Below are 13,580 nucleotides of genomic sequence, written 5' to 3' on the forward strand. Positions count from 1 at the left end.
AATGGGGATCGTGTCCATACCTGGGCATGTTCTCTTGATCAGAATTGAACCTGGGACCTTTTAGTTCACAAGCTGAGCCAAGCCAGCTAGGGCTTGATTTATATTATTTTATCCCACTTTACAAATTAAGAAAGTGAGGCACAGAAAGATCAAAGTAACTTGCTCAAGATAATGTAGCTGGAGTAGGTATTTGAAGCCTCACAAATATTAACTCAAGTTCAATATTTAGCTAGTTATGTTTTAAAATTAGTATTTTTAGAGAAATATTTCAAATAAAAATAATAAGAATAGTAAAATAAACTTTCTGTAGCATTTTTCACTGAAAACAACTTACTTGAAAGAAAAGAATTGTTTAATTATAATTTATAAATGAGAATAAATATCATTAATAAAAAAGAATAAATATATGAATAACAATATGTTGCTTTAGCTCTTCCTTGCTTATTTATATTTTCATATGATTATTCATGTTTAACATCTTTGGGGAATGTCTTAAACATAACTGATTCTTCAAATGACTTATTGATGGATGACCAGAAACTAGCTCTATTTCAGATTCTAGATATTCCAGTAAAAATATTTTACCAGTCCAGCCTGGATCCTCAAGCAATCCTGGATCTTCTGAGAAAAGAGGGAATCTGTTCAGTCTGATTGTCCTTAAATAAACGGACCATGAGCTTGTAATTAAATCAGAGGTAGTTTGTTTGAATCTCACCAATCACAAACTGAAAAATGTTCCTTGTGGCTATAAAAATGATCTCCATGCAACTCAAGAATTTTCATTTGTTTGGTAACAGGGAAATTGATATGATAATTCAAGTATCTCATTTATTTCTATCTGAAGCTCAGTTAATTAGGATTTGCCCCATCTAATTCCCTTTCCATTCCTATTTCTGAGGAACATCATGGCATGGGAGCATTCAGGCATCAGGCATCTAAAGGGTCTTGGGTAGTGTGGGTTTAGGGCTTTAGGCCATAGTGTCTTTTTTTCTTGATGGTCTTTGCTAAGGGGTAGTTATTTCCAATTGTTTCCCCAATTCCTACTGTTGCCATGTCTGAAGGATTTCCAAGGCCTCTATTTCAGATTTTGTCTACCTGTCTCCAAACCAAGGATTCTTCTGATGTAATAGCCCATTTAGCCATCTCCATATCCACTTGGAGTCAGGATTTCTCTGTTGCCTTCTTAGAATCCCTGGAGGGTGTGTGGAAAACCCACAAGCTTATCCACCAAGACTTTGCTCAAACATTGCTACTTTATCACTGTCATGCCATGTTTGATAATGGGATGCTCTGCCAGGTTACAGCCTGAGAAGCTGGGAGACATTTCCTTCTGCTTGCGGACACCTACAGTATTAACCAAGACTCTATCACTCTTCTTGATAATACTTGCTCCACCACCCCAGTACTTTTCACCAGCCCCTGTATTAGAATGAAATATACTTCTTTTATTTTATACATTTTATTGATTTTTTACAGAGAGGAAGGGAGAGGGATAGAGAGTTAGAAACATTGATGAGAGAGAAACATCGATCAGCTGTCTCCTGCAAACTCTCCACTGGGGATGTGCCTGCAACCAAGGTACATGCCCTTGACCGGAATTGAACCTGGGACCCTTGCGTCCTCAGGCCGATACTCTATCTACTGAGCCAAACCGGTTAGGGCTCTTTTTGACTCATGTTTTTTTTCATTGAACACACTCCTTTATGACCATATTCATAATATTCGTTATGCCATGTTTTTCAATCTATTTTCTTCCATTCATCCTTTACTTCACATAGCATCCTCTTATAAAGATTCTTTATTGAAGGAATACAGTAAAATTATCCCCAATAATATTTAAAATTTAAAACTATGTTATATGTTTTACTTTATTTCATTATATTTTGTGGCCTTTGTGTTTTTGCAGTGCTAATTTGTTGTGCATGACAAACTTGTTACTGAAGATGTGTCCATTTCTGAATTTGTGTGTTGCATAGTCTATTTAGCTGCTAGAAATAATTTCAATTTTTTCAGAGTATAAATAACTTGACCAATGAACTGTCACAAAAGATATGTTTAAAATAACTGAAATGATTGTGTTTTTTATTATGATTATATGTTCATCAAAACTCATTCATGAAACAAGCCTTAGGCAATATGATGTCATTTTTCAATGACCCACTCTTCCTGGTTCAGCATTCTCTATGGACAAAGAAAATATTTTTTAAATTCCTATTAACTTTCTTATACCACTAAATACTATGCAATATATTAAAAAGTGACCCATTTTAATGTAGTGCCCCAAATACCAAGCAATATAGAAAAGCTCCTTCTTAAATTGAGAGAGAAGCTAAATTGTCATTTGTCTATATTTGGGTCCAAATAATATATAACATTTAAAAATGAAATAGAATATTAAATAATGATCACATATCAGTTAAAAGCATTCCACATTATACATAACTGGTTTATATTTTTCTGATTTTAATCTAGAACTCTTTTGGAAAGAGCCATGCCCTCAACTCATAACGCATTTAACACAATCTCTGTTGCAGGTTACTTAGTTATAGAAAATCCATCAAGTAAGTTTATCAAATATCTTTTCTTCTTTTTGCATATCAACTTTAGACTCTCTGATTTGATGAATCGTAATGTATGGTTCCTTTCTTGTATGTTTGTTAGAAAAACCTCCAGGCTGGATATAAATCATAAAAGCATGACTAATTGCATGGTAACTGGAGAAATGCTTTCTCTCTCTCTGGGGTGAAGTCTGCATGTCTGTATTTTAGCTTGGGAAGTAATACGGGGATATTTAAACTCCTTGGGGTTTAAAAGCCATGTCATTATGAGAATGAGGTCACTGCAATATTTTATATCTTCTAAAACCTTGTAATGTATAAAATGTTTTCTGTATGACAAAGAGGTATTATGTGCTTGAGGATTCAATGATAACTTTATGCCCCTACATTTACTTGAAAAACTTTCTTCATTAAAATGTTAAATCATTCACTTAAAGTCACTTAAAAATAGAAGGAATTTTGAACCATGAATACAAAGAAAGTTCACTTAAAGGAGAAAAGTTAATTTCGTAAGTATGACAGAGTGACTTTATGGAGTTGGGTGGTTTATGGGGTTTGAAATGTCTGCTGATCTTTAACTTGCTAACCAGTGCCATACTAAAGTGAAAGAACACAACCTAAAGTGACTCCATTTTATACCTTTTCTTGCTTGGAGGCCGATCAGCAAGAAATCCTTCCTACAACATGTTGAAGAGCTTTGCACAAACAACAACCTAAAGTTTCAAGAAGAATTTTCGGTATGTTACTAACAGTTGTCACAACATTACCAGACCTCTGGTCGTTTCATGTGTCACATTTCATGTCCACTTTAAGCATGCAAGGCCAGGAAGGACTCTGGCCTTGATAATCAATACCCAATTACCAGGTTGATTGTTTGGATAGTAATGTTACACTGGGCGGCCCCTGGTGCAACCTGAACAGAGTTATTCACCTACTGTGTCAGGGAAGGTGCACTTCTTCAGACCTCCCGGGGATAGCAACCTAGCCTCGTTTCTTCTCTGCTCTCTCATTCAGATGTAGAAACTAATTTATAGCGCTTGTATTCATTAGTTTTTGTTGGAGTATGGCGCTTGGGTTATGCCATAAATGCAGTTTATATTTAAGTAATTATTTTAAATATAGAAGCTAAATAATTCCAATTTATATTTGCCAGCTTAGTTTATGTTTGTGGTATAGGTGAACCTGAGAGCAGAAGTTGATATGTCCAGAGATTATACAAATAATGTTATTTATAGACCTGTCCAAAAATAAAAAATAGATAAGGAATGTCCATGTTTTACAAGGCCTATTTTTAAGTTACTATGAAAATAATGCTGTCTCATGTTATGGAAAGTAAGTAAAGAACTTGTCACCTAAAAACTATTTAAAAGTTAAGAATAGTTTTGTTGCTTTTAGCATTTTATATAGCTATAAAATTGAAGCTATTTTAAAATGAAAGGTAGATATCAGATCTACAAGTTATTTTAAGACTTGTAAGCATCTTTCCTAACTTAGATGATTATTTTGTATTATGAAAATAAAGCAGATTTCTAAATGTCACCAAAACTGTTTTTTCATGAAATTCATATAGTGTGTGAACTTATGAAACAAAGAATTGAACAATTGGCTTGAATGATTCAGCATTATAATATTTCAGCCTCTCAGGGAATAATAACAAAAAATGTGAGAAGATTAATGGTATTTCCTACAGCTTTTTGGTTATGCTTCTTAAGTAATATTGGTCTGGACTTAACAAAATCAGTGGTACCATAAAACACTTTTTAGCATTTCCACAGCAGGAACTCTCAATTTTTCAGAAGCAAAAGTGTAATTTCACTAGAATAGAAGCGAATATAATTACATTATGCATGACTGAGTAGATGAAAAGTTTTATTAGCAATAACTTTTTCACATATATTATACTGAGAAAGTTTCTAGTTTAGTTCTTTTGGAGATCATGGTTTTAAGAACTTGGAGCGTTTTTATATAAATACATAGGTTTTGTGTATATGTTATATAAATATATCTATATATATGCAAAGGATTTGTTTTAATGTTTTTATCCTAATGCTGTATTAAGTTTCTTAAGGCAAAATTATGTTTTAATAAACAAATGCATATTTGATGCATATATTTGAAAAAACTTGTAATTCAGGTTATATTCACATATTATACTTTAAATACTTATAAGGTCGTATCATATGACAGGCATTGTATTTGGCACTTGGATATATATCAATTCCATATTTAATATCTAAGTGACCTTGGGGAAATCACTTAAACTCTCTGTGCTTTGTTGTCCTCATCTATAAAATGTTAGCATCTACCTCATTGAGTTGTGAAGACTGAAATGATTGAACATGTGTAATACTAAGAATAGTGGCTGACACAAGTGTTAGCTATTATGACAATTATTCCTACAGAAAGAAGTTCATATTATGATAACTGCAGATATGTATTTAAGATTACAGAGGCACTGTATCATGACAGAGATATTCATTAAGAAATGAGGATAAACTCTGTTAGGATAGCAGTCAGAAAAGACTTCACAAAAAGGTGACCTTTGAGATGAGTTTCAGACAGAAATCCAATGAGTACATGAAGAGAAAAAGGTATTCCAGAGAGAGGGAATGAATGCAAGAGCATAAGGATGCAAAACGGTCCAACTGTGATCCCACTGAAAAGAGGAAACAGTAGACGAAAGAGCTAACAGTAGGGAGGACGGTTGAGGCCATCAAGTGTAACATTACCATCCAAACAGTCAGCATGGTAATTGTGTATTGATTATCAAGGCCAGTCATTTAAGTCTATAAATGGACATTTATATGTGAAATAATTACAGAAGTACCACTTTTCAGGTAATTTCCAATTCACTTTTCTTCTCCCCTCTCCCACATAGTTCTTTGTCTCTTTCAAATATGCTCCCAAAACTATGACACATGGAAGCTACAGGATCCCTCTTTTTTTTTTTTCTAAGCCTCTGATGCCAACACCCCAGAATTCAGATGTTTACACGGTCCCTATGCTCTTAACACTTACCCACCTGCATAAGACTGTCCAAATTTTCTTTCTGAGATAAAATAAGGTGGGAGGGAGAATTATTCAATTAAAATAAATAATTTATAACGGTGTTGAATGAATTGTAAAAACAAATATTTTAGTAGCTTTTAAGAAATTTGGCAAGTTGAGACATTTCTAAAATGAAAAATTATAAATTTTGAACATGTAAATCTCAGCTCAACACAATAATGAATACTTTTTTAGCACCGACTTTCTTAATGATGAATAGATGATATCATGATTTTTCACCAAAATGTCAATAATAGATCTTCTTGACCCTTCATCTGTGTCTGATCATTCTTAATCGCACCTTTGCATTCTACTCTCGATTTAGCAATGCCTTCTGAAAGCAGGAATTGACCTTTGGCATCTTCTCCAACTGACCAGTGTTGTACCAATTACTAGGCATGAAATCACACTGCCTGAGGAGAAAAAACAAAAAATAAATCACTGGCCTCCTTTTCCCTCCTAAGTAGACATTAAAATATTAAATAATATTATATGTGTATATAATAAAACCACTAAGAAAATCTGGGAAAGGCACACTAACATGGTTGCCACATCTTAGAGCTTCCCAAAGTATAAAGAAATTATACCAGAGAGCAGTAGCCCAACTGACCACTTTTATTCAGGATATTTTCGGTGAAAGTTTACCTAAGTTCATTAAGGTTAATTACACCTTGTTTCTACAGTTCTGAGGAGAGTTTTCAATTTAAATACAAAAGGGTGTAGAAAAAAGAATGATCTTTTACTAAGTGGAATTTCTTGTTTACCTTTGACATCAGTGTAAACTGTGCAATGACTTCATTCCACAGGAATTACCAAAATTTCTTCAGGATCTTTCTTCAACTGATGCCGATCTGCCCTGGAACCGAGCAAAAAACCGCTTTCCAAACATCAAACCATGTATGTGCTCTTACCGTCTCTGGTTTTAGCTGTGAAATGCTTTAACATGACCACAAAATGCATCTTAGCTTTTTTTTTTTCATTTCTCAAATATCTTTTATTGCATATTAATTAAATTATAATAATGTGTTTTGTTAGCAGCAACTTTCAAATTATAGCATTTTTGCTTTGTTAATTTTATTAAAGTTAACATACATGGTTTGCAGCTTGTCACACAAGGTTCACTTAATGCAGGTGCAAGAAACTGTAGACCTAATAGTTTTTCAGCTTTGTAATTTAACCCAGGGAACAAAACTCTCTAACATCATCCTACCGACATAATTTTCAAATGAAAAGAGAACGTTCACGTAAAACTTTGTGCATTAGTTTCCCTTAAGAGAATTGTGTTGTTTTCTTATGGAATATAAAAAATGCATTGCAAAATATTCATTGAGAATCAAATATATTTAATAAAGTTAATGTACATTTATGCTTACCAGGATTGGTTTTACAAATAAGGCTGAACTGTGCCTTACCATACTAAAAATGGCTTTGTTTTTCAATCAATAAGAAAAACAAAACATATTATTGCTTTAAGAATTAAAGAAAAAAAACATAACATACTTCTGTTAATAATAGCTATATATATGATGTTGTACTTTTGAACATGTTTCTGCTATCTACATTCTAATTTAATACCCTTTATATTATGAAATAAAAAGTGCCACTTGTGATGTTTTTAAATATTGTCAATATTTTTTTTTAATTTAAAGTTTTAAAATATTCTTAATTTTAAAGTAAATATAATTTTTCTCTTTGTGTTATGCCTTTTCAAAGCTATATTGGGGAACATTCCATACTTAAAAACTGAACTTTTCTGTCTAAAAAGACATGGACTTAGAGAAGGACACAGTCACAGAATGTAAAGTCACAAAGTATATGGATAGGGAGAAATGGGCCAAATTCTGATATTCTAGAACTAGTGGATAACTGAGACATGAAATAAAAAATTTAAGGAAACATGATATAGGAGGTAGTAATCTAATGGAATCTGCTAATTCCCAAGAATTAGAATAGGATGAAAATACAAATAACTTTAATCCTAAAATCCTTTCTGGAACAAAACAAATCGTAAGTAAATGACTTTAAGAGCAGTTGACAAATAAGACCTTATAGAAAATAAGAAATGTTTTACATCTCCAAACTTTTATGACATAACCTTTCTGAACAGGCCCTTTGGTCTTCCCTTTAAGGGGGTTAACTTGGGTTTGATGCATCATAAGTTTAAGAGTTATAGAAATTACATTTTTATACTCATCTGTACCTAAATTTCTTCCAGACTATCTAGTTCATGCACACTCAGTGATATTCTGTGAAAATAAATACTATAGTTTGATTGAAGGATAGTTACTATGTAATATTTAATATTTGTTTACAATTATATAGTTGGCTGAATGAATTTATTATATGTCAGTATATGTAAAATAAGTAAATCAAATATGTCTGATTAGTTGTCAAGAATCAAAGAATATTTAAAATATGTAAAAATTTGTTAGATATTTTAAATGTGATATTTCAATATTTTATTATTAAGATTTCACTGCATTATTATCTGGATTCACATCATAGCTATGAAATGGTCAGACAGTACCAACTTATTACTTATAGGATAAAATGAGAATAAGGATGGTTGATGGGACTAAATAAACACCCTTAGAACAAGAAGAACTGAGACACATGATTATTCCAACTCTTGATTTCTGAGGCTATGACAAAAAAAATAATTGTTAGTGATGGACTTATGTTGTAAATTAATGATGTACTGGAATATTAGAATGGAAAGTTCATGGTTTCTTATTTTCTTTGCTAGAGTCAAATGGATAATATCCAGTTGTTTTCTGCTTTCTTCTTAATTTCAATACTAAAAACCTATGGTACTTTTTCAAATAATATATTACATCTATATCTATGGATTTGAATGGGGAAACCTTTTTCTTAACTGTCCTCTTAAAGCAGTGGTTCTCAACCTTCTGGCCCTTTATATACAGTTCTTCATGTTGTGACCCAACCATAAAATTATTTTCGTTGCTACTTCATAACTGTAATGTTGCTACTGATATTAATCATAATGTAAATATGTTATATGCAGGATGGTCTTAGGTGACCCCTGTGAAAGGGTCGTTCGACCCCCAAAGGCGTCGCGACCCACAGGTTGAGAACCGCTGTCTTAAAGAGTTGGAGGTCCTATAAGAAATAACTTTGTTAGGCAAAATTTTATATTTTCCCAGAATGTTATTAGAATAATTTGTTAATTCAACTAACACATACCCTCTGTATAGTAATAAAAAATAATAAGCTAAGAATACATGGGTTCTAATCGAATACCCTGGGTTGTGATCCTATTTACCCACTAACTACTTTAGTGACTGGACATATTATTTGTGGTTTCTATCTCTTAAGGTTGTTGTGAGGGTCAGATGAAATAATCATGTAAATCAATTTTCCCAGTAGTGAAACAGGAAAAACACTCAATATGTTCTTACAATTATAAATAATCAGTAGGTTGCTTTTCTTACAAAAAAAAATGCGAACTTTCTGAGTGACTAAGACTTAGGAATAGGCCCTTATGATCTATAGTCTGGGAATAACAAGATCACTTTCCTAGCCTGGGTTAAATGGCAAGTGGTAAACTCACAGCCACCTCTATGTCCAGTACATCCACCACCCACCTCTTCACACACACACAGAATAAGCAAATGAGTTTAGACTAAATATATTTACCCATTGTGTTTGCAAAGAAGCCATAAAGCCACAGAAATGTTTTTTCTCCTGTAGAGAATGAATTCATTTTAATAGAATCTGAATTTCAGCCTGAGCCAGACCAGTGAAGTGCATTGTTTCCCTTGAGTAATGTAGGAAGTAGAATTTCAAATATCACAGTGCATTTTAGAAGATATTAGCTTACAGGGCTTTAAGATGCTAGAATTAGCCACAAATACTTGCAGAAGAGATTTGCAAATCTCTGCTTGACAGGACATCATGACCTTCAGGAGTGTTCCAACACTAGAAATAAAAAATTTAACTTGTTGTTGCCTCAGATAGTTATAAACAGACGTATCAAGTGAATAGAAACCTTCCTTAGTTACAGGACTAGCCACCATGTCATTAAAATAGTTTGATCATACCAAATTCAGAATCTTTGGAACATAATCATCAGCATGAATTTGCTAAACATTTCCCATCTCTAACTTTAAAACCATTGTGCAAGTCATTAGTTACTAACAATCTGGCTATGTCATTTTAACATATAACATAGACTCAAGTTTTAAGAATATGAAAAAACATTGAATGCTTACCATAAGTTTTATGTAAGTTTTCCTCAAGAGGATTCTACAAAATAAATATTATAGCTACATATCATAGCTGAGGTAACAAAGGAGGATAGTAGACAGATCATCTGGAATTCAAACCCAAACTCATTTACCATTTTTCCTCCGGTATTGAGTGTCTTCTCATTAAGGTTTAAAAAAATCATTCAAAATAATTAAATAGTAATAATATATTATTTTTATTATTCCCATGTCTACTTAAAATTAGCACTGGAAATTGTAATTATATTACCAACTTGGTAAAAAAAAAAAACCTTCAGGGAAAACTAATATTTTGAAGAAAAGTAATAGGGGTTATTTACATTTTCCAAATCTTAAAAATTCTAATAATTAAAAGTTTGGTATTAAATCAAGAATAAGCACATAAATTAATAGAAGAGAATAAGTACTCCAGAAATAGATGTAAATAATATAGAGAAATCTAGTGAATTAATAAAGTAATATTTTGAATTAGAAGGAGAAGGAGGAATATTAAAAAAATGGGGCCTATTTGTTGTTTCAAATGGCAACAAGCAAACAAACAATAAAGAATAGATTTTACTTCATTCTGTAAAATAAATAAATAAATAAATAAATCCCAATGTATTGAAATACTTAAAACAAAAGCAAAAAAGCATATTAAAGTTCCAGAAGAAAGTATGAATTAATTTGTGAAAATAGGAATATTGTTGACAAACACCTTCACATGAATGATAAGAGCAGCTGTAATGAAGCCATAATGAAAAGAAATGAGAAATTTGATTACAAAAAATATATATTTTATGTAGGATAAGATAGATAGCGAGATTGATAGAGTAAAAGACAAGCAACAAAGGAGAAAAGTTTAATACATAATACAATAGGACACATGTAACTTTTGTTTTTAGTATAAAGTATTTTTAATAGGAAAGTAGTAGAGTATGAAAATGAAATAATAGAAAAGGCCAACAAACAAGCAAAGAAGCTGGATTTTAATTATAGTTAAGGGGATAAAAATAAATATTGTGAGATATCAATTTGTGTCTGTCAGAAGATCATAAAATGTTTGATGATATTGTGTGGTAGTGAAAATAAGAGGAAACAGAATTGTTTGAACATTTTTGTTCAGAGTATGAACTGGTATAATTACAGAACAATTTGGGATTATCTTTCAAAATTTGAAATGTACATTATGTTTTGGGAATTTTACTGCTAGTAATATATAAATACACTCCAACATATATGCAAAAACTTCAGTTATCGCTATTCAGCATTTTATAAAACAAATGGTATTAATTCAAATCTTTAAGTATGATGTAATCAAACAATGAAATACTACATGGATTTTTAAAATAATGAGCTAGATATCATTGTTTACGTTAATATGGAATGATACAGGTAAATGAAAAAAGCAGTTTGTGATTAATTTTCTATGAGTATGTACAAAAATCTCTGGAAACGTATGCATATTAATATGCAAGGACATATTAATAGTCATTGTTTCTAGGTAGTGAAAATATGTGATAAAATGGAACTTCTACTTTACTTTTATACCCATCTGTAATGTTGAATGTTATATCATGAACTTCATTTATAGTAAAAATGTAGTGGCAAGTTAAAATGGAATTAGTATTGATTTCTTACATTTTTTTTCTAGATAATAATAACAGAGTGAAGCTGATAGCTGATGCTAGTATTCCAGGATCGGATTATATTAATGCCAGCTATGTTTCTGTAAGTTGTTAATTTTATATATTTTATATTTTTATAAAACATAGATATTGAAATTATATTACTTTTCTAACTATTTAAAACAACAAACTCATTATAATCTCTATGGATCCTGATGTGCCAGTTTCTTACAACTATGTACCCCCATTTTATAGAGGGGGAAATGGAGGCTTCTAATAGAGATTTCAACCTACCAACAATCATTTCACTAATAAGTGGCAGAAGTACAACTTCAGGTTATATATCTGCTTTTTACTATTTCATAAGCTTTTTCAATGTATTCTTTGTATACAAGGCCTGCCAGTTTCTCTTTCAAAGAAAAATTAGTCAAATGGACACTCCTGTCCATATAATATAAAAGTCTCTTATGCTTTTCTTCCCTTCTAGATTTGCTCTCCTTCAAGGGTACCATGATGCCATGTTCTTTTTTCTATCTTCACCTACTTGTAGAATGTAAACTCTGTTGTAGCTACTCAATAAACATATCTTACATGAACCAACATGGGGAAAATTGTGATATGCCTAATAGGCTGTCTTACACATCACAGATAATAAATGCTTGCTGAGTTGTATTAAAACAGAACGAAACCAAATTGTTCCAGAGATCTCTTTTTCCCTCTCATTCCCCATGGCTCTTTTTTCTGTCAAAGCTCATCCCCATCATGTGTACACGGGAACCTCATAAGCACCCAAGACCTTCACTTGACACAACCATGACATCTCAGAGTAGAACTGCCCTTGTGGTTCATTCAACAATTCACCTTGAATGCTTTCTTAAAAATTCCTGAAAATTAGATGTTAGCCTCTTTGGCACTGATTTGTCTACTTCCTTCTAAGGCAGATGATTCTATTTCTGAACAACTCTAATGTATTGTTTTTTTCTTTAACGAGATATGTTTATATTTTTCTTCCACTGGCTCCAATTCTAATACATAGCAAGGCTAACCATCTTTATCACGATGCCTTTACAGATACTTGAGGGTTTCCTCTTCTGCTCACTCACATAGGTCATTTATTCTTTTCTTATTCATAGGTCTTCTCACCCAGGCCTGCCATTCTCTTTGGTCCCATTGGGGCTTTGCTTATGTGATGCTGAATCCCTTCCCTGACATCAAACATAAGTGTCCTATGTCCCATTACCCCCAAGACTCTGCTGGGGAGGCAATTCATTCTAACTTCTATATTGGCTGACAATCACTAGCCAATATAATAAAAGCCTAAATTATCAATATGTTCATCCCTCTGCCTTTGGCTGTTCTTTGGAATTGTGCTCCTGGAACATGGACTCACAAAGAGTTTGGAAAATTTTTATAAAAGATGGACTGTGGATATCTTGCCAAGTGCCTTGGTTAGTTGGAGCATCATCCCATGTACCAAAAGGTGGCAGGTTTGATATAGAGTTAGGGCACATACCTAGGTTGCTGCAAGTTCAATCCCTGATCTGGATGTGTACAGGAGGCAACCAATCCATCTTTCTCTTTTATATCAGTGTTTCTCTCTCCCCGCCCCTCCCCTCCTCCCCTTCTACTTTCTGAACATAACCTGGAGTGAGGATAAAAAAAAAAGGGCTATGGGACAGAGGTGGGGAGAAAAAGGTATACTGCATGCCTGTAAACAGCCACTAAGTATACAAATGCATTTAGCAATGTTTTCAAGAGAGCAAAAATAAGAACATTATGTAATGAGACAAGCAGAGCCTCAAACCCTCAAAATTATCTATCCTGTCAACAAGATGACTGAAATTACATTAACTTGAGAATAACTTTTACCATAATTAGAGATGGATGATGAAAGGTTAGGATGCAAAACATCCCTTAAAATTTGTTCCCATTTTGATAGAATCCTATATAATAAAGAGGTAATATGCAAATTAACCCTCATACCCTCACAAGATGGCTGCCTACTACCAGGCTGGCAGGGGGGTTAGTGAGGGACCACCAAACAACTGAACAAGCAGGCTGTGTGGAGCAACCTGGCCGGCAGGGGGCCATGAGGGGTAACCAGGCCAGCAGGGAGGGCA

The 13,580-nt window shown here is 32.8% G+C and overlaps 1 protein-coding gene, 1 long non-coding RNA gene and 1 pseudogene across 2 annotated transcripts in view; 1 reads left to right on the forward strand and 2 right to left on the reverse strand.

Moving 5' to 3' along the window:
* The window catches only part of LOC102770048, a 2,269-nt pseudogene extending 2,241 nt beyond the window's left edge, over nucleotides 1–28 (reverse strand).
* Nucleotides 1–13,580, forward strand: part of PTPRQ (protein tyrosine phosphatase, receptor type Q) — a 219,688-nt gene that overhangs the window by 185,880 nt on the left and 20,228 nt on the right. The window contains exons 39-42 of the mRNA XM_015571126.1: nucleotides 2,535–2,561; nucleotides 3,214–3,295; nucleotides 6,413–6,503; nucleotides 11,487–11,563. Of these exons, the coding sequence (XP_015426612.1) occupies nucleotides 2,535–2,561; nucleotides 3,214–3,295; nucleotides 6,413–6,503; nucleotides 11,487–11,563 (277 nt within the window). The remainder of the gene's footprint in view (nucleotides 1–2,534; nucleotides 2,562–3,213; nucleotides 3,296–6,412; nucleotides 6,504–11,486; nucleotides 11,564–13,580) is intronic.
* LOC107184819 overlaps nucleotides 9,309–13,580 on the reverse strand; it is a 46,273-nt gene continuing 42,001 nt past the window's right edge. The window contains exon 3 of the long non-coding RNA XR_001515729.1: nucleotides 9,309–9,545. This is a non-coding gene — a long non-coding RNA (uncharacterized LOC107184819). The remainder of the gene's footprint in view (nucleotides 9,546–13,580) is intronic.

Source organism: Myotis davidii, unplaced genomic scaffold (genome assembly GCF_000327345.1).
Source record: "Myotis davidii unplaced genomic scaffold, ASM32734v1 scaffold26, whole genome shotgun sequence".
In the NCBI taxonomy this organism is placed as follows: Eukaryota; Metazoa; Chordata; class Mammalia; order Chiroptera; family Vespertilionidae; genus Myotis; species Myotis davidii.